Source organism: Halichondria panicea, chromosome 11 (assembly GCF_963675165.1).
Source record: "Halichondria panicea chromosome 11, odHalPani1.1, whole genome shotgun sequence".
Taxonomy (NCBI): Eukaryota; Metazoa; Porifera; class Demospongiae; order Suberitida; family Halichondriidae; genus Halichondria; species Halichondria panicea.
The window spans coordinates 4,072,085-4,097,569 of NC_087387.1; the positions used below are offsets into that span (position 1 = coordinate 4,072,085).

At 39.1% G+C, this 25,485-nt stretch overlaps 1 protein-coding gene and 1 long non-coding RNA gene across 18 annotated transcripts in view; both read right to left on the reverse strand.

The window, feature by feature from the left end:
* LOC135344347 (serine/threonine-protein phosphatase 6 regulatory ankyrin repeat subunit A-like) overlaps positions 1-25,485 on the reverse strand; it is a 151,578-nt gene that overhangs the window by 119,108 nt on the left and 6,985 nt on the right. For 13 of the 17 annotated variants that reach the window (XM_064541539.1, XM_064541538.1, XM_064541542.1 and 10 more), the window contains exons 6-15: positions 22,675-23,387; positions 21,597-21,639; positions 17,516-17,709; positions 13,263-13,916; positions 12,089-12,187; positions 11,833-11,931; positions 11,606-11,704; positions 9,709-9,807; positions 559-657; positions 397-495 (exon numbers count right to left, since the gene is read on the reverse strand). In XM_064541539.1, coding sequence (XP_064397609.1) covers positions 397-495; positions 559-657; positions 9,709-9,807; positions 11,606-11,704; positions 11,833-11,931; positions 12,089-12,187; positions 13,263-13,916; positions 17,516-17,709; positions 21,597-21,639; positions 22,675-23,387 — 2,198 coding nt within the window. The remainder of the gene's footprint in view (positions 1-396; positions 496-558; positions 658-9,708; positions 9,808-11,605; positions 11,705-11,832; positions 11,932-12,088; positions 12,188-13,262; positions 13,917-17,515; positions 17,710-21,596; positions 21,640-22,674; positions 23,388-25,485) is intronic. The other 4 variants (XM_064541553.1, XM_064541550.1, XM_064541540.1 and 1 more) reach the window with 3 other exon arrangements.
* On the reverse strand, positions 23,832-25,463 carry LOC135344366 (uncharacterized). The gene is made up of 3 exons (XR_010397423.1): positions 24,962-25,463; positions 24,274-24,359; positions 23,832-24,103 (listed from the first exon to the last, which is right to left on the reverse strand). It is a non-coding gene; the product is annotated as an uncharacterized LOC135344366 (long non-coding RNA).

Genomic DNA, 25,485 nt, shown 5'->3' on the forward strand with positions numbered 1-25,485 from the left:
ATACATGTATAAAAGTGTCTTCGTTATGTCTTTAATTCAGTTTTCCTGCAGGTAGCTATAGGAGTGGAGGCTTGCCTAAAAAGAATGTGTACAAAAAGTTAAGGGAGTATGGAATTCCTTCTACAGTAACAAACGAGTTTTTGGCTGACATAATTATTATGCCTCAAGGCGTAGCCGCAAGAGGGATACGGTAAAGCTGACTGCAGCGTGTGACAAATAGTTTGTACATAATTGTGTACATTAATTATAGGCACCGAAAAAATCATGTCTAGTATGAAAAAGGATAGCTATAATTATAAATGGTTTGTATACTTATTCAGCCCCAAAGCGATACCGTAACGATATACACAAATACATTTAAGAGCCCTACATACATTGCACAAACCAATTGCTCACTTTATTCTGGCTGTTGACTTGAGCCCTCACAGAAACCAGTAGTTCCACAACACTGAGATGGCCTTCTTGAGCAGCTACTATGAGAGGAGTGAAACCATCCTGTGAGAAAAGAATATCACGGACAGTGTTTCACTATAATTATGGTACATGATATGAACCCACCATGTTTGTTAGGTCAACAATGGCTCCAGCAGTGATCAAATGGTGAGCGACATCTTTGTGTCCACTGAAGCTGGCTGTCCAGAGAGCAGTCCGTCCATCCTATTAATAATTATAGTACTAGTTAACAATCACGCATACCGTACATGTATAAGAGAGCGAATATTTCGAGGCTATGTTCGAGGGATAGCAATCCTCCACGAAAATTAGGTCCACGAAATACTGACAGACGCGACATCTTTGCATGACCAAAATAGCGTGAATTTACGCTTTTGGAGACACTTTCACACAAAAACCCCGGAAAAAATCGTGCTACGTATATATGCATGGTATAATTATCATCCACACAAAAGTAAGCAACACAGTCATGCATAATTATGCAGCGTGTGACAATAGCTGTTTGCAGGCACTGCAGTATTGTCTAATGGTTAATAATTATAATTATGACACCTACTGAATTTGAACACAGGTATAGAGCGCTTGTTAAAGTGTACAAAGTCGAATTGTCAGATGCTCCACTGACAATGAGTTTCTATCTTGAGAAGGCCTTTACGCATGGAAGTATAATAATAGGGAGCAATAATACAACCCCTGAATAGTGGGAGTGGGCTACCTATGACTCAGTTCTCAACTAGAGCATTGAAGTGCTAACCCTCGGCTGTTGACACGAATAAATAAAACCAGAGGAGTGTTTAGTTATAGAAGCAACAAACTACAATTCTACTTTTGATAGAGATCTACCTCGACAGGGTTTCATCTAGGTTTTGGGGGGGGGGAAGTTCACCCCCCCCCCTGCTCAAGTACCCTCGCGAAAATAAGCCCATCTTGAATAAACTTGATTTGATTATACGCCCACCCAGAATAAAGAGTGTGCATGCGCAGTTATAATGCTAAATGCCACATGTTTAGTATATGTCCGCGGTACACGCTTAATCCGCGAAAACCACGAACATTTATACCTTCAAAATTTACCCGCTATATACGGTATACTCATGCATTCATTGTTGTTGTCAATGAAATGTCACACTAATATAATTATACTATACTATATATGACACTATAATTATTATATAATGTATTGAAATGAAAATACAATTTAAGGATTGTCATAGAGCTAAGTGTAAGCCTCGATTTGAAGCCGCAGGTGGGCGCATATTTGAGTGAAACTCACTGCTAGCGATTTAAAGTAAGTCTAAACTTTTTGCAGAAAAGGGTGGGAGTATTTTCGCGAGGGTACGGTATCTATACACTCTAAATGACTTACATTGTTCTGACTGTTCACTTGAGCCCCCACAGAAACCATGTGGGGATGAGCGCGCATGCGCATTGCATCCACAGGAATAATTAAAGGGTGTGTCCAAAGAGATCAAGTTCACAATGGCTACTATAGCTAGCAGTTTTAACAGATCTTTTCTGACTCTTGAAGCTAACAAAAAGCCAGCGCTTTAATGCAAAGCTAACTCACATGTGTTGAATAGAAAGTTTGCGCGAACAGATGATGCTATGAAAGATTCTGAAGAGACTGCAACAGTCTTCAATGTGAGTCAAACTAGCCATAACTCGAGAAAGAAGCTTTAGTTTGCTAATCCACGAATCAAAATCCAAGAGAACGTGCATGACAAGAAGCCTATAGAAACTGTTAGTTTTCATCGCATTGCAACCGTTGAGCAGTTACAGCTGGAATACACACACATACACAGACACAGACACAGTCAGCTTTACTTGTACCCTCGTGCGGCTACGCCTCAAGGCATAATTAATTATTATTAGCCTAGTTTTTAGTTTAAACGTTGTTTTGCAGGGGGGGGTCAAATTTATTTTTGTCAATTTTGCTCAGATAAGCAGAGATAAGTCTCAATGCCCTCGAGAACAAGCTGCTCATGATATCGAGTCTAGCACAAGAGCAAGACTTTTGATTGTATCTCTGCTTTAGAGCAAAATTGGCGAAAATATAATTTAATTCCCCCCCCCCCTGCAAATAACGTTTTAAACAAACAGACACAAAAAAACTAGGATTGAAATAGTCTGCAAGAGAGTTTAAGAAAACTTAACATTCTCTCGTTAACTATACTATGCACAAACAAATTGAGCCCCCTTAGAAACAAATAGTTCCACAACACTGAGATGGTCTTTTTGAGAAGCTATCATAAGAGGGTTAGTGCCATTCTGAAAAAAGGACGTAAAATAATTATAGAAAACTGCATAATTTTCGAGGCGCTTAATTTTTGCTGTTTTCAAGGGTTAGCAATCCTACACGAATACTTCGCTAGTCAAGAAAGTCATTGACAGATGGTTTTAAAACGAAACAACATTGCATGTGTCTAGTTTGAAATGGACGGCTATAAATAATTATAACTACAGCACTGAGGTGCTAACCCTCGGGTGTTCACATGAATAATAAAGCTCTATTAACTGAAAGAGTGTTAATTATAACTAAGCAGCAAGTAACAGGAGCTGTAGAGACATGCGGAAACTTTTGAGAACAGAGTTTTAGCAGTCATGCATGACTAGGATCACAGCAAAAAAAATCTGGAGTCTTAGAAATATGGCTCCTGTGAGGGAGGGCTCATTTAATTATTAAAGAAGCAACATCACCTCAGCCAAAAAAGTGTCTCAAATTAAGGCCGCGTGTTGCTTGTAAGCCCTGCAGCCAAGTTCAAGCTTCTTAGCTTTTATTGTTGTTGTCAATGAAATGTCACACTAATATATACTACACTATATATGACACTATAATTATTATATAATGTATTGAAATGAAAATACAATTTAAGGATTGTCATAGAGCTAAATGTAAGCCTCGATTTGAAGCCGCAGGTGGGCGCATATTTGAGTGAAACTCACTGCTAGCGATTTAACGTAAGTCTAAACTTTTTGCAGAAAAGGGTGGGTGTATTTTCGCGAGGGTACGGTACCTATACACTCTAAATGACTTACATTGTTCTGACTGTTCACTTGAGCCCCCACAGAAACCGTATAACGAGTAGTTTTATAGTCCCCCAAATAACCAATAAATAAAAATAACCTCCAGAACGAACAGCCATACCCATAATTAGCAGACAATTATTGCTGAGATGGCATTATTTAGCACAATTGTGAAAACATAGCTGTATATAACTCGTCCCTACAGCCTTTTCAAAGCTTGTATGAGCTATAGAGAAGCGGTTATTAAATCTCCAAGTTTCATTTGCAGCAAGAATTGATTCAGAGCATACCTCTGTTCCCCAATGGTGTCCGTTTTATGGAGGTTCCACTTTTATGAGCGAAATTACGTTACGAAATGAAGGTACTTCTATGAAAAATTTTAATTTCGCGCTATACAATATTATCCCAACAAAAAGAGACACATGCATATAATGTTGGCACCGCGGGTGCTGATGTCTCGGTGGATGTGTCAAAGCTACATAACTATAATCACAGGGAAACTCAAAGAGTGGGAAATGATTGACCATCCCCTCAGCTACACAGCTATAAGATGCTTCACTCATTGTAAAAAGAATGAGTATGGAATTCCTTCTACAGTAACAAACGAGTTTTTGGCTACTTCATAGTAAACAGCATGCCAGCTACGGAAGTAAAACAGGTACAGTGCAACAACCAAAGAGAGTAGATTTTTTTTTTGGTACACATTTTTTACATTTTGTGGCATATCTTCTAAAGTAAAAGTGATATGATCTATTTGAGTGCAGGTACTGAAAGTTCAACTATTGGCGCTTCCATTGGATCACCACCTGTTACATCACATGACATCATCAGTATAAAATGGCTGTCTGAAGATGTGTACTTCCGAAAATATGTTAGGAATAGAAGTAGCTTATTTGTTTGAGTTAAGATCTGAAATTTGTTGTGCATGTACCTGAGTATATTGCTCATCTTTTGAGCTTCAACGGAAGTCTGGGCTACTAGTAAGTTCTGAGAAATACTGCATTTTGTTGTTTTTTGGTGGCAAATATGTTAGGAATACAACTTTCGATTTTATATTAGTTAAGGTCTGATTTTTGAGCAGCATGTACTACAATAGTGTACTTTTCATCTGTACTAACTTACAGGAGTTAGGCTAGCCTCTTCTTTGCTAGAGCGGCCCATCTTGTCAAAAACAGTGCTTTTTATGACTTTTGGGGCGATTTGGCTACGTAGTAAGCTCAATTGCCACGCCCCTGTGACACGGAATGACCAGCACCAACTGTGTATTTGCAGGTAGACATCGCATGACCTTTGTATGTAGCAAATAACAACAAGATGATTTGTGATGTCACAAATCAATGAATATCATTGCATACGTCAGCAAAAGTAGCAAAACGGAGCAAAATCACCGTTTTTGACAAGGGCCGCTCTAGCAAAGAAGATACTTGTTTAGCTCCTGTAAATTAGTGCAAATGAATTTTACACTATTGTAGTACATCCTTCTCAAAAATCAGACCTTAACTAGCATAAAATCGAAAGTTGTATGAATTCCTAACATATTTGCCACCAAAAAATCAGTATTTCTCAGAACTTACTAGCAGCCCAGACTTCCGTTGAAGCTCAAAAGATGAGCAATATAGTCAGGTACATACACAACAAATTTCAGATCTTAACTCAAACAAATAAGCTACTTCTATTCCTAACATATTTTTGGAGGTACACATCTTCAGACAGCCATTTCATAGTGATGATGTCATATGATGTAACAGGTGGTGGTCCAATGGAAGCGCCAATAGTTGAACTTTCAGTACCTGCACTCAAATAGATCATATCACTTTTACTTCAAAATATATGCCACAAAATGTGAAAAATCAAAAAAATCAAAAAAATCTACTCTCTTTGGTTGTTGCACTGTAGTAATTATGATGTCACAGACCCTAATTAAACAAGTGCAAAAAACATTTTGTGAAAAAATGGGGAAGAGTAGGGTTGGAAGAGCATGTGCACTGAAGTAACAAAAAGGTCGAAAACAAAATTGTGGGTTGGTATAGTCTTGCATGCTCCAACTAGTTGAGGGTGGGGCACGATCTTTAACAGTTGTACTACATACTAAAAGTTTTGCTAAGCTCGCCGTCACTGCTTGCTCATTTCATTTTGCACTAGCACAGTCTTGCTCATCCATTATTTTGATTGATTGTCATGCATTCTACCACAAAGAAACTAACCGTGGGCGTAAGAATGTCACATGACATTGATACTGCACTCTGATTGGTCATTACTAGATTCAGGTAACGGCAAAATTCTTAGATAGGCAATCCATCAGTTCCTTACCCCAAGGAAGACGAGTCTATGTCAAACGGCCTAGACTTTTATGCTGTTCTTTTAGGTGTGCTGGTGTTTGTTGGCCGAGCAGAATATGTGATCCGTGTGGCCATGGGCAATGTACTATTGGCCAGTTTGCCTTGAAATTTGCTTGTTTAATGAGATATGGCTATGAGAAAGAGCGAATGCCTATATACTCTTGCGTTTGTGAGGGTTGCGCGGTGTTACGTATCTAATTAATTAGAGGAATGCAACTCCACTGGTTAAATAATAATAAGACATTTCTAATAATTATATTGCTCCCCTAATTAACTACTTGGGGGTAAAGACGTGGCCTAGCCACCAGTTATAGTCCATTGGACGAAAGTCCTACCCCCAAGGAATTGAAGCATGAACACATGTACAGATCAACTGAGCGCTATGGAACGAAGTAAAGATGCTGGGAAGGATTGACGAATTGTCCAACCCCCTGCATTAGCCTGCTGCATAATAATTATTGATTGAGGCAAAGTAATACCAATAGGGAGCAAGATCAGTGTCAGCAGAGAGTTGTATAATAGTAAGGTCCTCGACCGAGCGGATCCTGGCGCTATGACCAGCGTAATGTAAGCCCCCCAGGAAAGTGCCTTACGAAATTGTGAGGGCAAATCGAGTACACGGCAATGTGTGCTCACCGCGTGACTCCATGTCAGAGTGGAATTCGCTGATGCATGTGTCGCTGTATAGAGCAGTACATTATAGAGCAGCCTCAGCAGGGCAGTATATAATTATGGCGTACAGGGCACACAGGCAGGGCATATGGCATAAGCAATAGCAATAGCAGAGCATTATGCGGGTGCACAAGTATAATGAAGCAAATGAAAATCATTTTGCTACACCCTCATACATGTAGTAAGCGAACTATAAGCACAACTCAAGAACCACGCACCACGCCACAAACCAAAATCCTGGAAAAATGACCAGGAGCCCACAGAGAATCTCCAGTTGCACTTGCATGAGCAGCTGTAGCAGTCTACACGCAGGCGCACTACCAACTACCTTGCTGCGCACCGAGGCACAGATGGGTGGGGCTCGCTAAACACCAGGAATTAAGGCTGGAAAATGGGTGGGGCTCATATTAACTTGGATAGAAGCTTAGTAATGTCTACAGTGCAACAACCAAAGAGAGTAGATTTTTTTTTATATTAATTTTTTCACATTTTGTGGCATATCTTCTGAAGTAAAAGTGATATGATCTATTTGAGTGCAGGTACTGAAAGTTCAACTATTGGCGCTTCCATTGGACCACCACCTGTTACATCATATGACATCATCACTATGAAATGGCTGTCTAAAGATGTGTACCTCCGAAAATATGTTAGGAATAGAAGTAGCTTATTTGTTTGAGTTAAGATCTGAAATTTGTTGTGTATGTACCTGAGTATATTGCTCATCTTTTGAGCTTCAACGGAAGTCTGGGCTACTAGTAAGTTCTGAGAAATACTGCAATTTGCTGTTTTTTGGTGGCAAATAATTATGTTAGGAATACAACTTTTGATTTTATGCTAGTTAAGGTCTGATTTTTGAGAAGGATGTACTACAATAGTGTAAAATTCATTTGAACTAACTTACAGGAGCTAAACAAGTCTCTTCTTTGCTAGAGCGGCCCTTCTTGTCAAAAATGGTGATTTTGCTCCGTTTTGCTACTTTTGCTGACGTATGCAATGATATTCATTGATTTGTGACATCACAAATCATCTTGTTGTTATTTGCTACATCCAAAGGTCATGCGATGTCTACCTGCAACTACACAGTTGGTGTTGGTCATTCTGTGTCACACGGGCGTGGCAATTGAGCTTACTACGTAGCCAAATCGCCCCAAAAGTCATAAAAAGTACTGTTTTTGACAAGATGGGCCGCTCTAGCAAAGAAGAGGCTAGCCTAACTCCTGTAAGTTAGTACAGATGAAAAGTACACTATTGTAGTACATGCTGCTCAAAAATCAGACCTTAACTAATATAAAATCGAAAGTTGTATTCCTAACATATTTGCCACCAAAAAACAACAAAATGCAGTATTTCTCAGAACTTACTAGTAGCCCAGACTTCCGTTGAAGCTCAAAAGATGAGCAATATACTCAGGTACATGCACAACAAATTTCAGATCTTAACTCAAACAAATAAGCTACTTCTATTCCTAACATATTTTCGGAAGTACACATCTTCAGACAGCCATTTTATACTGATAATGTCATGTGATGTAACAGGTGGTGGTCCAATGGAAGCGCCAATAGTTGAACTTTCAGTACCTGCACTCAAATAGATCATATCACTTTTACTTTAGAAGATATGCCACAAAATGTAAAAAATGTGTACCAAAAAAAAAAATCTACTCTCTTTGGTTGTTGCACTGTACAAGCTATACAAACAAGCTTGCCGTTCTGTTAGCTAGTTCTATCCAAGGTGAGGTATAGCTTAGGTAGCAATTGTTTTTCATTTCAGTGGGTATAATTATAACACTTATAGTCCACTACATTCGAATTTATGGCAACGTAAATCTTTGGCCTCAGAGGTTTACTCCCATAAAGTATAATTATAGTGGACAATTAGTATAACATAAATATGGTTTGTACATGTAGGAATAAACAATGTGATGAAAATTAGGATATGTTTACATTTTTACTGCATTTTGGGGTAACTGTCTAAGTCTATTGTATTAAGCAAAATCTACGAAGTACCTGTAATAATTATCACCACTCACACTGTAACGTTTAACACTCAACTTAAATGAAGATCAAGACAATAGTTCATGAGAGAATATACGAACATGCAACCAGAAAACATGTTAAAAAAAATTCATAATCTAATTCAGAGGGCACAATCTCCTACTGGAAGAGGAACGCCTTTATTATCAACAAAAATATTTCCCATCCACACAAGATAACCGAAGAACTGTCAACTCTCTATAGCCTAAGAAAGAGGTACATATACCCCCATGCATGGCGGAACAAAACAAGGAGAGGAGGAAAAGCCAGAACACATGCACAACTGCCACACATGAAAATCAATACTATGTACAAGTCGATCATATACTGCCCATGCCCGAAACATAACAAGGTGTTTATAGAGCACTAAAGTGCTAACCCTCGGCTGCATGACATAAATAGATGTATACAAACCATGTAGAGGAGTGTTCAGTTACACACAATAAAGAAGCAACAAACTACAATTCTACTTTTACTAGAGACCGGTAAAGGATCACCTCAGCTTCAAATATGTAGCTTTACCTCGAATAAAGGTCGCGTGTAGAGCTAATTACACGGTACTTACACAGAAAGACAGAGTGAAAGACACAAAAATAAGACTAAATCGACAATAACATTATCAAGCGGAGGCACTCAGGTTGGTTAAGGCCGTTTCACAAATATTGGCCATAAATTAGAGTGCATTGCTCATTGTCTATTCATTGTCATTGTGTAATGTTTTCATTGGTTATTCGGGTCCGGATAATATGTCACTAAATGAAAATAGTGCCCCAAGTATATAGGAGAGCTTCGGCAGTATATCTCTCCTATATACTATGAGGCAGTTTTATAATGCACATGCATTAAACAATTTCCCCAGGTATATAATGCTCGGCACTAAATCTCTCCTATGATATGCTTTATGATTGATGGCACTAAGTCTCTCCAATAATGATATGGGATACGCTTAATGCTCGGCACTAAGTCTCTCCTATAATAATATGGATAATGTGTAATGATTGAGGGCACTAAATCTCTCCTATATAATAATATGGGAGGTTCTTAATGACTGAGGGCACTAATACTCTCCTATATTACTTTAGCTTTAGGAAGGACCGTAGATACCATGGCAGTGTATCAATATGTGTGGGAGTGATACACCATCATGTGGGAATGAAGTACATAAACTCTATGGGAAATGAACTCACATTGCTCTGATTGTTGACTTGAGCCCCGATAGAAACCAGTAGTTCCACAACACTGATATGGCCTTTTTGAGCAGCTGCCATGAGAGGAGTGTTACCATCCTGTGAGAAGGGGTATACCAAGATTATCTAAACTACATTATCATAAGATTATCACAAATTCTATACGTACTTTATCAGACAGTGTTAAATATATACGTACGTAAATACAGAGTCACATATCATTATTTTTTAAAAAATTAATAACTGACAGACATTCAGTGTGTAACCAATAATTTGTAGACACTGAAATGAAACAAAATTGTGTCTAGTAGCTAATGAAAGTGCTGGTGCACCTCGTAGATGTGTCAAAGCTATACATAACATAAAGCTACTAGCTATATTGTCCACACAGGTCTATAATCATAATGTTCTTACGGTAATTTTACTGCATGCTAATCACAGTGAAACTTGAAGAGTGGGAAATAATCGACCCATGGTTGATGCTAAAGAGGATGCCAGGAGTACAAAGTCTAAAATTAATGTGTGCTGCATCAACTGGGATAAACTCCCACGCACTGGCATGCAAGCTATTGGTGGGTGTGGTTTCCTAGCATGGAAACACGACTATTAGAAGCCATGCTAAGGATAAATAGCGAAAATGTGCACTCACGAACATTTTTCCGGCCAGGGAATTAGGCATAACAATAGATGGCATAGGGCACAAACGCAGGGCATATATGGTAGCGGGGCTCACATACATGTATGGTATATAGGCCATTAATAGAAGCAAATAATTATGGCGTGCAGGGCACACAGGCAGGGCATATGGTATAAGCAATAGCAATAGCAATAACAGAGCATTATGCAGGAGCACAAGTATAATGAAGCAAATGAAAATTCATTTTGCTATGCACTCCTAGAAAGCGAACTATAGGCAACTCGAGAACCACGCACCATTACTGGCCGTACGTCTACTATTATAATGTTATGTATACATGTATGTATGTGCTAAACATGATGTATAGAATGATAAAGGATATGTTTATATTTTTACTGCATTTTGGGGTAACTGTCTAAGTCTATTGTATTAAGCAAAATCTACGAAGTACCTGTAATAATTATGACCTAATCACCACTCACACTGTAACGTTTGACACCGAAGATCAAGACAATAGTACACGAGAGAATATGCAAACATGCAACCAGAAAACATGTGAAAAAAAAATTCATAATCTAATTCAGAGGGCACAATCTCCTACTGGAAGAGGAACGCCTCGCCTTTGTTGCCATCAAAAATATTTCCCACCCACACAACATAACCGAAGAACTGTCAACTCTCTATAGCCTAAGAAAGAGATACATATACCCCCATGCATAGCGGAACAAAACAAGGAGAGGAGGAAAGCCAGAACACATGCACAACTGCCACACATGGAAATCAATACTATATACACATGGCCCAAGTCCATCATATACTGCCCATGCCCGAAACATAACGAGGCATTTATTATAGCCCCAGCTAATTTAACTAGAGCACTAAAGTGCTAACCCTCAGCTGCATGACATAAATAGATGTATACAAACCATGCAGAGGAATGTTCAGTTACACACAATAAAGAAGCTATAATTCTACTTTTACTAGAGACCGGTAAATGATCACCTCAGCTGCAAATGTGTAGCTCTACCTAGAATAAAGGTCGCGTGTAGAGCTAATTACAAGTGAAAGACACACTAAATCGACAATAACATTATCAAGCGGAGGCATCTGTGCATGCGTATTAATCATGGTGGTCCTTTGAACATGCATGGGTGCTGACTTGCTAAAATTCATCTTTTAAATTGCCCGAGGGATGAAAACTTAAAATTCTGACAATGTAATCGTTGAACTGCAATGCACGCACTAACAAATTATACTCACTTTATTTTGACTGTTGAGTTGAGCTCCCTTAGAAACCAGTAGTTCCACAACACTGAGATGGCCTTCGTGAGCAGCTGCCATGAGAGGAGTGTTACCATTCTGTGAGAAGGGGTATACCAAGATTATCTAAACTACATTATCATAAGATTATCACAAATTCTATACGTATATTATCAGACAGTGTTAAATCTATACGTACATAAATACAGAGTAGGATATGAACCCACTGTGTTTGGTAGGTCAACAATGGCTCCAGCAGTGATCAAATAATGAGCAACATCTTTGTGTCCATCGAGGCTGGCTTTCCAGAGAGCAGTCCGTCCATTCTATTAATAGAATAGAATATAATAGCTAAGATGCTTTATTCATTGTAAAAAGTATGTATTGTATGTATTGGATTACGGTCCACCTCAGAAATATACCATCATGTGAGAATGAAGTACATAAACTCTATACGTACATGCCAATGGGATATGAACTCACATTGTTCTGATTGTTGACTTGAGCCCCCATGGAAACCAGTAGTTCCACAACACTGATGTGGCCTTCTAGAGCAGCTACCATGAGAGGAGTGTTACCATCCTGTGAGAAGGGGTATACCAAGATTATCTAAACTACATTATCATAAGATTATCACAAATTCTATACGTACTTTATCAGACAGTGTTAAATCTATACGTACATAAATACAGAGTAGGATATGAATATTCTATTAATAGTACGTAAAGTCACGTTTTAACGATCACATATCATTATTTTTGTAACTGACAGACGTGTAACCAATAATTTGTAGACACTGAAATGAAACAAAATTGTGTCTAGTAGCTAATGAAAGCACCGCAAGTGTTGATGCACCTCGTAGATGTGTCAAAGCTATACATAACATAAAGCTACTAGCTATATTGTCCTAATTAAACTCTTCAAGTTGCCCCAAGATTAGACGTTACATACGGTACTTTCAGTCATGGGGGGATAACTATAATTATAGCTAAAATTGCATTTACTAAATAATTCTCACAATAAAAATCTCTTTTTAAATGGTTCGTACATGTCAGCCCCAAAACGATACGATCTACACAATTTAATGGGGGTATGCAGAAATCTGCACGTGAATCGGGCAAGACAGCAGATTGACAATTTTGTAAGTATTTGGCAGATAAATGGATAAGAGCTCTTATATACATACATTGCACAAACCAATTGCAAATGAAATTTTTTACTTACGAAAATAGCTATTCAAGTTACTTTTTGCTCCACGAAAATTACCAGCTAACTACGGCAATTAAAAAAAGGGGGTGCTGCAAAGATGTCAGAGTTCACAAGGGCTGCTGCTTCTGGCAGTGTACATTTTGCAGCTCTTTTTGACTATAGCGCCAATGCTAACTCGAATAGTGAGTAAAAATTAATGATGCTACAAAAGATTCTGAAGATGCGAGTCAAACCAGCCATAACTCGAGAAAGAAGCACATCAAAATCCAAAGGAACGTTGCTAGAAGCCTACTGTCTCATACAAGAGATTAGATTTCCCCACATTGCTTGAGCAGTTACAACTGCAATACACACACAGACACGGACAGACCCATATGATCAGCTTATAAATTCCCGTATTCCTCGTGGGGCTACACCTCGAGGCATACACACAGCTAATCCATCTTACCTTAGTTTGACAGTTAACATCACAGTGTCCTTGAGAGGGAGTATCACCTTGGAGGAGATTGCCAGTGAGAAGATAACTAATCAGCTCAGAATTCCCAGAGAAAGCAGCACAATGAAGCATTGTCCGCCCTCCAGCTGTTTGCTCATTAACATCCACTGGCTGATGTTGCTGACTCTCGTACATTAGGTACTTTATAGTGTTTAAGTCACCACCTAGACAAGATTTATGCAGTGGTGAAGATAGATAGTTGTCCAGAACAAGTGGGTCCACTTGCTGGGTGCCAACAAGATACGTCACAATGTTCAAGTGTCCATTGAAAGCAGCATGATGAAGAGGTGTTTCACCATTGATAGATTCAGTTGCTGCATTGACTAGCCTATCTTCAATCATGTACTTCAAACTTATTACATCACCAGTAGCTGCTGCAGTGTGAAGAGCCGTGTTGCCTTTTCTATTAACAGCTAGAGGACTGCAACGAAACACTTCAACTAGAAATCGTAGTTTAGTCCTTTCTTCATTAAACGCAGCAGAATGAACTTTTAAGCTTGCTACCTTCACCGAGGGAGGTGGTTCATTAGATTGTAGTTTCAGAGCACTCAAGTCTGCATTAAAATCTTGTAGCATCTCTTCATTGCCAGCACCAAAAGTGTCTACCTGTAGAAATATTGTTATAGTACGTGTCAGTGAAATAATCATGAGTTTACAGTAAAGCGGTATCAGTATGTCTTGGGTGCTAGTACGTTCGTATGTGTGTTTGAGAGATTGAAAAAAAAATCAATTTTGGGTGCATATCTGTCCGCTGAGACCTTGCTGACTCATATCATTTCAAAAATTCAAGATTTCTCAAACAGGAAGATGACTGATTTTCAGTCCATAGAATATTATACATACCATGTTATTTGTAAATGTAGTGCTGTCCAACAAAATTGGTTTACCGTACTTATTCCAATTAAAGCAACCCTCCAAATATGCGACACCCTCGATCTTTTTCAATTTTCTGACCTCTAAAAGTAGCGACTGCAGCATTCACGTTATGTCGCGTCCTAAATAGAGGTAACCACAGCCTCGATTCCAGGCCGCAAGGATAGTAGCTAGAGTAACCTCCAATTAGATGTGACCCTCTATAAATATGCGACACCAGGACTTCAACATAATTTTTCAACCTCCAAAAGAAACGACCTTTGGCTTCGTAATTATTTAAAAAGTGTCGCTTTAAATCGAATAAGTACGGTAAATTTTGTCTTATGCTGTGTCTTATTAATGCTGAGAAGAAATATTTGTATTATAGCTAAACACCTTAGAGCAGTAGTCATAGTTAAACACATTGGAATAGCAACCGGGGGTAGCTAGATGTACGACATTGAGAATCGGAAACGGTGGGTTAAAGATCTTTCATACGTCTAGCACATTCCCAGTTGCATATTTTAATAACAGCCACATTATAGTTATTATTAAGTTACAATGTTGTGCTATTGTGACTTAAAAAGTAAAAGAACAAAAGAACAAAAGAATTGAATATAATATACCTTGATTATATATAATTATTATCTCAGTTACACATAATTATACAGGCTTAGAATTGTAGGAGAAATAATTTGTACAATTACTAAGTATGCTGTTTAGGCTTCAATTATACACTCTAGAATGCTAGTGGTATGCACAATATTCGTTTGCTTACTGCACAGTTGATTTCTGCACCATTATTTGTATAAGCTAGTTTTCCATGTGCTTTTTGGGATCACATGATCCTTTATTTTAGCTATTTTATTGTTGTGATGCTCTTTATCATGTGGATACTGTGTAAAACTGCAGGGGCTGGGGTGTTGTGTTCTTTTAACCTGGTGGTTATATTGTATTGTATTGTATTGATAGCTGGTTGAGAGAAGCCATAAACTATGCTCACACTTTTGGACCACTAAATATTTTTTGGTATTTTGTACTTTTTTTTTATAAGATGTGTGTGAATGGGGTTAGTTTTCTATTGGGAAATGCAAAATATTTTGTGTGTGTGTGTGTGTGTTTGAGGTTTCAAAATAAAATTATAAGAAAATAACTTTTAGGTGGAATTGTGTCCACTGCTCGCTCAAACAGGATGCTCGCTTAATTTAATTTTAAATCATATTTTGACATCTGATGTGTATTTACGACAAGGATTTACCAGAAACAAAAAAAATTAGACAGCCAAAACCATACAGATATAGAAAAAGCAAACAGATGCTCGGCCTTGAGAGCCGAGAATGATGGGTTAAAGAGTCTTTAACGGTGCACCAACCCTCCCCATTCATCTGTTGCAATTGCATTCAGAACTAAATAATGATTGTAAGCTATTCACTTGGGGCCATGCTGATTGTAAGCTATATTCACATTTGAGGTAATGCTGACATAAAGTATAGAACTTATCTTAGACTCGATATTGGCTGCTGTAATACTTCAACTTAGCTTGCATGGCTATGTACTTGTGTAAACTAAATCTGACCTTGAGGGAGGCTTATCTTATAAGGCTGTATTGTCTGGGCCAGGTGGTTTTGTGGTAGTAGTAGTATCTGATAATGGGGATGGGTCTATGTGGTTCTTCTAGGTGGCAACATAGATAAAGAAGAGAGGGATTGGCAACGGAAGTTAAAACGTAGACTTTTGTGCAGGGGGTGTGGCTTAATCCTGAAACGATGCGTGTTGTCCCCCACCGTTTGAGGCCTTACACAGAGCTTTCTAAGACCCCCTAAAACTTCATTTCCATGCTTCTTGATGATGTGTATTATGTGGAAATTCCCAAAAATGTTTCTAGATTGTTGAGAAAGAGCTAGCGGTACATAGTACTTTTTTCACCTCTTTTCACTGTTTTTTTTATGGCTATGTACCAATAGCACCTATAATAATGAAAGCACCACAGGTGCTGATGCCTCAGTGGAGATGCCAAAGCTACATAACATAAAGCTACTAATAGCTTTTATGCACATGATAAACAATTTAATTTTGCTGCATGCAAAAACTCAGAGATTGGGTAATGATCGACCATGATTGTTGTTAAAAACGATCGATGCCAAAAGTTCAAGTCTAAAATTAATGGCTGCATTAGCAGAGCCTTGCAGCTCTCTTCTCACTCTTGCAGCTACCAATAGCTAGCGTTCTAGTGCAGAGCTAATGACTAAGTAGAGTAGCAACACTCAGTAAACAAGTTTGGCTACGTGCTCTTCTGAAAAGGCTGCAATGGCATTCCAAGTAAGCAAAACTAGGCATAACTCGAGAACGAAGCATTATTTTGCGAATCCACGAATTAAAATCCAAGTAAACATGACTAGAAGCCTATAGAAACTCTTACTTGCACTTGATTCATCCTTGAGCAGCTGTAGCAGTCTACACACACACACAGACACACATACAGACACACACACATACAGACACACAAACAACACTACCGTATACCTCGCTTGCGCATGCGCACCGAGGCATAATTATAGCTAAGATTGTCTAACTAAGTAGTGTCCTGGATCACATATAGCCTCAAGCATGGAAATGAAGTATAAAATCAGCAGCAGGATTGTTATACTGACAGTAAGACAATCAGTTGTCTCCTCAACCATTCCCAGCCTGTGCTTTACTCGAGGCTGTCTTCCTATGTTGAAGTAGACAGCCTCGAGTAACGCCGGGGCAACACGGATGGTTATTCGAGTTCGATTTTGTTGCCAATCCCTCTTTGCTCTATCTATGGTGGCAAGCACAAAACAATTATTAACCTCTAATTTTGGTTCTTAGAATTAGCATCAGGCATTAGTCAAAATAAATAGAGATGGTAGTGTGTGTATGTGTGTGTGTGTGTGTGTGTGTGTGTGTGTGTGTGTGTGTGTGTGTGTGTGTGCGTGCGTGCGTGCGTGTGTATGGACTGCTATACAGCTGCTCAAGGATCAATGAAGTGCAAATAAGACTTTCTAGTCATGTTTTCTTGGATCTTAATTCTTGGATTTGCAAAAATAATTTGTTTCGCCTATTACTTTTCAAAAGTAAAACTTGTAATTGGAGTGTTGCTACTCTACTTATAGTTAGCTTTGCACTAGAACGGTAGCTATTGGTAGCTACAAGAGGAGTGAGAAGAGAGCTGGAAGGCTCTGCTGATGCATTTTGACTTTTGGCAGTGTCAATCGTTTCCTGTGCATGCAGTAAAAATTAATTAGCAATAGCTAGAGCTTTATGTTATGTAGCTTTGACACATCCACCGAGGCATCAGCGCTTATAGTCTCGAGTCTCCATATAATTACCTCAGTAAGATATGATTTAATAGTCCGAGCTCCTCTCTTGCTTCTCACAATCCCAGAGTCAGAATTAGAACGCTCTCCTTTCTTGTCGACTGTCGGGCCCTCTAAGAAACGGTGCATTTGGAACGTCTCTAAGTAATCAGTAGCAACAGATTTGTACTCAGAATGAAGAGTACTGGACAATCCTTCATCAGAATCTGAGTGACCAGAAATACAGTGATACAATAGTGCACTTATACGTATTATAGCATTCACTGAAATTTGTCCGCTGTATTACTATACAATGTTTTGCTAACCAAAAACCATTAATCTTGGTACTCCGAGAAACATAATGATGCTATACCCTTGCTAGCTACACGTACAACAACATATATACCCATTACCGCAACGCTCCTTGGAGGGTGAGCCGGACCATGACTGATGACTGTTAATTATAGGGTTAGGCATCCCCTAATTAGAGGAATGCAACCTCGCTGGTTAAATAATAATCAGACATTTCTAATAATTATATTGCTCCCCTAATTAAGTACTTGGGGGTAAAGACGTGGCCTAGCCACCAGTCATAGCCCATCGGACGAATGTCCTATACCCCCAAGGAATTGAAGACTAAACAATGAATCGAAGACGAAGGTGTGTGTGTGTGATTAGTCCTGCAGTTTATACGTAAGAGTTACTGGCAAATATGCTTATTCATCGTCTGACGTTACTGGCCATATGTTGGTCCACCAGCAACATCAAACCACGAATAATGACCACGCAACTCTATCTAGTAAACAAGAAACCACTATAATTCGTACTGACCCCACGAAGGTGCCAGATAATTCTGCGGCAAAAATGTCCCGGTGGCTTGCCTCGAATGCACGAGGTAGTACTGTAGTAAGGGTTATCACAGCAGCTGAGTAAGCGCTATTATGGCTAGTGAGAATATCAAGAGTTGACGACTACTGCCATAGGTCGTCCACATTCGAGATGGGCCTCGCTATATTGTGTGTGTCGGTATTGCAGATTGTCAAGCCTGTGGTCAAATTCGTTTCCTAACAGCTTACTTTTATGCTGTACGTTCTTCTAGGTGTACCATGCAGGAGGGAGGTGTTTGTTGGCCGAGCAGACTGTGTGATCCAAAATGAGTGTGGCCATGGGCAATGTATAGTATTGGCCAGTATGCCTTAAAATTTGCTTGAGATATGGCATGTGAGAAATAGCGAATGCCTATACTCTGTTTGTGAGGGTTGCGCGGTATTCTAGATACTGCAATACAAAAAGTTGTACGAACTCGCACGCTAATTTGTTTAGTGCCATATACCTGCGGCGGCAGCGTGGTGTGGATTATGCGCTTCCTATGTCATACTCGACAATCGAAAAGGCGTGTCGGCAGCGTGGGGAACGAGCACGGGGTTGATGCATGTGTCGTATACATGTAACTTTTGAGTACGAGTAATGTAGGTGCTAAGCCAAGCTAAGTAAAATCAGCGGAGCTATAGAAACCTGAATGGTGCATTTCGACACCTAATACGCTGACATTACTCATTACCCTGCAGCGAAATAACATACGTGAAAACGTGGGCCTGTTGCGCAACTCAATCGAATCTTTCACAGTGTCTATTCGGAATATTTGGCACTTGGTGTGGGCAAATTATGCAATGTACTAATAATTAGGGCATGTCAAATGGTAGTCTCATGGATCAGCCGGACTAGTTTTGTTGCGGGCGTAAGGTCAGGAATTGATTACATTCCATTGGTCTGGCACATTCCATTGTGAAATGACCTCAAGACAAGAGTGCTCAGACCCCTTCTTAGGAGGGGCTGATCCATGAGACTGAATTTAAGCATAGGGGCGGGGCATTCTATAGACAAAAGCATGGCATAACACATAGCATCAGTGGCAGATCCAGGGTGCCACGGATCCCCCCTTTCAGTCTAGCTATTGTGGCTTTACTACAGTTACCAGCTAGCTATTTATCAGTGTTTGTAGCCATTGTAATTTGATTCAATGATTGTACCTGTGTTTTGATGCATCAACTGCCAAAGGAGTGTTCAGGTTAGCCTAAGCTAGCTAGTTGACTGTTCGTGGCAGATAGCTAGCTCTACACAAGTCTATTATGGGACTTCCCCTCTCTAGTAACGTGTGACCGGAAGTGGGCGTAACCCCAACAAATTTCTGCGCGCTCGTAGTTTGGCACCCCCTTTCATTTTTCCTGGATTAATCACTGAGCATAGACCGTGCAATTAAGGTACCTGTGGGCGTGTGTGTGTCGGGGGAGGGGGGAAGCGAGAGCGAGCAGGGCTCGCGAATTTATTATGTTAATGGAGTATAAGGGCAGGGCGGGGCAATACAGTGTAAGCAGTATAGTATAAGCAGGGCAGGGCAGTATAATATAAGCCTTATGGACACCGGGCAGAGCAGAGCAGTATACTATAGAGCGCTGAGCAGTATTATTATTATAATGCCGTATGTCAAAGAGTGGGTAATGATCGAATGATTGTTGTTAAAAACGATCGATGCCAAAGTTCAAGTCTAAAATTAATGGCTGCCATCAGCAGAGCCTTGCAGCTCTCTTCTCACTCTTGCAGCTACCAATAGCTAGCGTTCTAGTGCAGAGCTAACTACTAAGTAGAGTAGCAACACTCGGTAAACAAGTTTTGCTACGGACTCTTCTGAAAAGGCATTCCAAGTAAGCAAAACTAGGCATAACTCGAGAACAAAGCTTCATTTTGCAAATCCACAAATAAGAATCCAAGAATACATGACTAGAAGCCTATATAGAAACTCTTACTTGTACTTCATTGATCCTTGAGCAGCTGTAGCAGTCTACACACACCCACAGCAGGGTATATGGCAGTGATAGCAGAGCATATGCGGGTGCACAAATAATAAAAGGAAATGAAAGCACCGCAGGTGCTGATGCCGAGCTATACACACAGTCATTATGATTATCATGATGAACATTATTTTGTGCATTTGCTGTATGCAAATTCGAGGAGTGGGTAATGATCGACTAATACCGTTGTTAAAAACGATTAAATTAATGGCTACGTCGGCATGCTCCCGATAGCTAGCGTTCTTGTGCACAGCCAACTATACTATAAGTAGAGCAGCATAAGTAGAGCAGCAACATTTTGTTCATTTGCTACGCACTCCAAGCATTCCAAGTAAGCGAACTAGGCACATCTCGAGAACCACGCCCATGCCACGAATCAAAATCCAGGAAAACATAGTCAGAAGCCCACGGAGACTCTCAAAAAACTAAAAAACAACTTGAAAAACTGTGCATTCCTGGGGCTGTATGCTAATATTCTATATATCCTACAGTCGTTGACCAATGAGATCAATAATTAGTCGTGACCTAAGTGTGGTATAACTATAGAAACTCTTATTTGCACTTCATTGATTCTTGAGCATGTTGTAGCAGTCTACACAGATACACACACAAACACACCTGCATACCTCGAGGCTAAAAATAGACCTTGTGGGAAGATGTATTTGGGCGTTAAGGTGATATATTTTCGCCAGTATTAATTTCAGCTATTTCTGCGAATGAGAGTTAAATCGCAAAAATGTGTACTCGCAGATAATTAGAAAATGCAATGAATCCCACTTTCGAGTACGTAGATACGCTATTAATTTCACAACTTGAGCAGAATTTGATTTTATTATCAGCTAAACAGTGAAAGCGCAAACAAATCTACCTGTGAAAATAATTATTATGTCACCTTAAGGTATACGAATTCGCCTTTTTTGAATCGAACATGAGTATTTTGTTGCAACAATGGTAGGTGGATTGTGAACACATTGTTAAAACATCAACATTAATTATACGTACGTTACATATAGATGCTGGTTGTGCTGTAACAGTTGCTGTAGGGCCTGTATATACATAATTATATATATATATGTATACAGGCCCTACAGATTTTTGTGCGTACATGCATGCATGCTGTATCGTACTGATGGACTAATAATTATAGCAGAATCTCATAACACAAACCATCATATTTTTAAATCATGGTAATTTTACTACGTATAAAATTTATATCTCTTAAAATCCCATCAACAATACCATGACGCAGGTATAAATTATCTCACCTAAACTGGACCTGGATGTGTTATCACCTTTATCCGATCGACACTATAAAAGGGAGAATGAGACATAAGTATAGATAGAAAAACATCAGCAGCTATATAAACATAAATTAACCCTTTAACCGTCACGGGCCACGATCGTGGCCCGCAATAGTGACTTTTTTTGCGAAATTCTAATTCTGCGATACTTAGGAAGTAGCTCGAACTACGCACATCCCTGTATAGAGGAAGAGCTGTAGAATCACGTGCAATTTAGTCTAGAATTTTCCAAGCCACGTTGCTAGATTAAAATTTCATTAGCATCTTACCGCACGAAGTTTATAGCTATGGCTAGGTTGTTTACTTGTGCCGATGTGCTTGAACAGCTTGAGGACAGCAATGGCGATGTCTCCTCTGGTTATGACAGTGCCTATGAAGGAGAGAGGATAGTAGGATACCTCCCAAAGGCTACCAGCTTTATGCCAGACGCTGATGAACTGTCTGGGACTGAGGACATGCATGACATGGACCTAGACGCTAGAGCTATGGACCAGGACGGTGAAAGACCAGGAGAGGGCTCACTGTGTGACTCTGGCAAGTAGTATAGTATAGCCTGAATATCAGTAGTAAGTATAGTATAGCTAAAATAGAATTAGCAGTAATGAACAGTCTTTATGTGAGCTTGTAAATTTCATAGATCGTTCACGGATATAGTATTACATGTACGTATTGTACTTCAAATTGATATATCTTAGCACTGTTACATTCATATGATGTGAAAATCAAGCTTAGTCAAGCCTTTATACTATATGATAGGCTGATCCATAAAAAAAAATTTTTGGATTTTATCTCACCGCTGGCCGAGCATTTAAAATGATAAAAACGGGTGAGCGTAATAACCGTGGTTGTTATGGTAACACATGTTGCACCATTTTATTCCTTGTTGTATGGGCATTCTATTGGTATATGGTTGCTAGGCATTTTATTGCTCTGGAAACCCGATAGAGAATTTACAGACATTTCACTTCACTGTTAATTAAGAATCCGACGGTTAAAGGGTTAAAAAAGGACCGTACTATAAATTTACAATAAATACATGTACCTCAGCTTGATAATGAACGTCTCCACAGTGTAGCTGTAAGACCCCCTGACTATGCAAAGCCTGTTCTTGATCAGTTGACAGTGGAAAAATGTCACTTGTTATGAAAGAGGACAACAGAAATGTTAGCTCGATACAACCTTTACCGATTTTACCAAGTTTTAAGACAGATTCGTTCAAATTTAAGATGGAGCATAGATTCCGTTTGAATAGCTTTAGTCGATTCAGTTCACAATCGTCGTACGTAGAATCAAGTTTTACAACCATAGTGACGGTATCTTCTCTGGAATCTGAACTAATATTTTCAGTCACTGGACGTACTCGTCGTTTAGCATACTCCACAAAATTGGCTTTGTAGAGTTTCATCTTCTCTTTGTCCTCGGCTGTCCCTAAAATGTCTGTAATCTGATCAACCATTTCATAGTCAAAGAAGGAGAAATAGTCAGCAATAATTCGCCAAATTCCTGCAACAGTTGAACATTTTCCAAGTTTCTTTCTTTGATTCCTGAAAACACAATGATTTGTTTTGCCAAAAACCTTCTTTAGAGAGTTAAACCCCATCAAGCAAGCAACCAAAGAGTCTTTATCAATTCTTCGAACTTCAAGTGACTGGCACAGCTGTGACACAAGTTTGTTGAATAGCGTTTCCATTTCCATCGAATCTACTTCTAACTCTCCCGTACTTAGAGATATAGAGACTACTTCACTGATTGCACCTGCATACATAATAATTATAGTGTGTGTTCACATGCTATACTAAACAATCATTATAATTATATACACACCCACAATAATAATGCGTATTTTAACTGTACAGTAAGACATGACTATAACATCTTACACCTATTGTATATAGCGGGTATAATTATTTCGAGGGTGTAAAACGTTTCGCGTAAATACCGTTAGAAAGATATTCGTGAACAGCAGCTTTTTGCATGCATGCATGCGATATTAAATTCGTGTGTTAAACGAGCATGTTGGCTTTAATTACCGGATTAGCAACTTCCGGAACTCAGAGCGAGTTTTGAGTATAAAAAGAGCTGCCGTGGGCGCGACCTTTGACCCCAAAATTTCCATTCAAGCCTTAGTAACGAGCTCTTTTTTTCTCTTGCGCAAAAGCGCTCAGAACCCATTCGCTACACACTGTGAACACTCAAAAATTACACAAAGGGAAAGGAAATACATTCTTGGTAGTTTTTCTTTTTTACCAGAAGCAGAAACAAAAAAACAAAAAAATAAATGATTATCATAATGGCTGACAAAATACTTTATGAATAGATACAGCAAAAGGCTATGCACAATAAAGGAATCTTTTCAGCTCCAGGTCAGCTCCAGTCCAGGGAACGTTGTGGAAGAGTTAGGAAGCTTGCTTTCTTGCATAATAGACGGCATTGAAAATATGCCATTGTGGAAATTCATCGAAAGTTCGATTCTGAAAAAGAATTTATATGAATATCAGTACATCTATATCAAATAAATTCTTTACTACCATTAATAGGCAAGTGGAGTGCATGCCACCAGACAGTGAGGCTCTCCTCTCCCCAGCAAAGAGCTAGGGATATAATAGGATAATTGCTAGATACACTGAGAAGTAATACTTACATTTTCTACATAGGTTGATGGTGTACCCAGGGAGACTGTCAACAAGCAAAGGCAGTCGCAGTCCTTCAAAGCGTCTTCAACACGACCTGAGAAAAAAATGAATGTTACTGAAAGGGTGATGATGCCTCGGTGTCTCGGTGTAGGCAATGAAGCTACATGCAGTACCATTATTAATGAACACATATAATTTACATTTTAGATGGATTCATCGGCCATGGCGGATAATGCTTAATTCTTTTTATTCTCTCGTTGTTCCCCTATTTTGCTACACACAAGTTGTACTAGCTTTCAAAGTAAGCAAACATAATCTTAAGCATTATTTTGCAAACCCAACTAATTGCAATTCAAGAAAATTAATAATTATGATTAGCAGCCTACAATAATTATACAGAAACTCTTCATTATCATCGAGCAGCTGTAACAGTCGATCTACACACACACAGACACACTACCGTATATCTTGCGCATGCCCAACTGAGGCATAATGACTGTATATATGAACGAACAAACTGCAAATAGATATTATACAAAGGTCCTTCCCTACAGACTTTCAACTCTCCTGTTCGTACTACTTTATCCATAAAATGAAATGCAAATGTTAAAAAGCGAAAAAGCGTTCACAGGTTGATGAAGTCACATTACTTTATACTAGACTACTAACTTTACTATAGACCTATGGACTACTTACTTGAGTTATTTATGTCCACATCAGCATCAGTTTGTCAGATCCTCATGCTGGGCCAATGAATGTCTGGCAGCAAGACAACGCTTAGCACTGTCAATTAAACCTACAAAGACTTGCTTGGTATCTTCAGTCTCGAACTTTAGCTCCTGTGGAACCCCCAGTAGGAGGTTGAGAACAGACTTCTTCATGCTTCTTGAAATAAACTTTTGACAGCCATTTTTGTTGTGTCTACTATCTCGTGAGAGAGCGGAAGAAGGCGTATCAAAAGAAGAATGTAAAAATGTAAAGAATGTGCATTGTAACTGTCAAGGGCGTCTTTTTGCAAGACTCAAGAATATTCATTGTTGCCATTTTGTCATTTTTTGGTTGCTTTCGGTCGGAGCTGCCCACGGCACGCCCTTTTATAGTCAGCATGCTCGTTTAAATGTTCGCGGTACATTTACCCTCGAAATAATTACTCGCTATACAATAATTACTATGAAATCAGCTATACCAAATCACATACATGTATACCACCATGCATACAT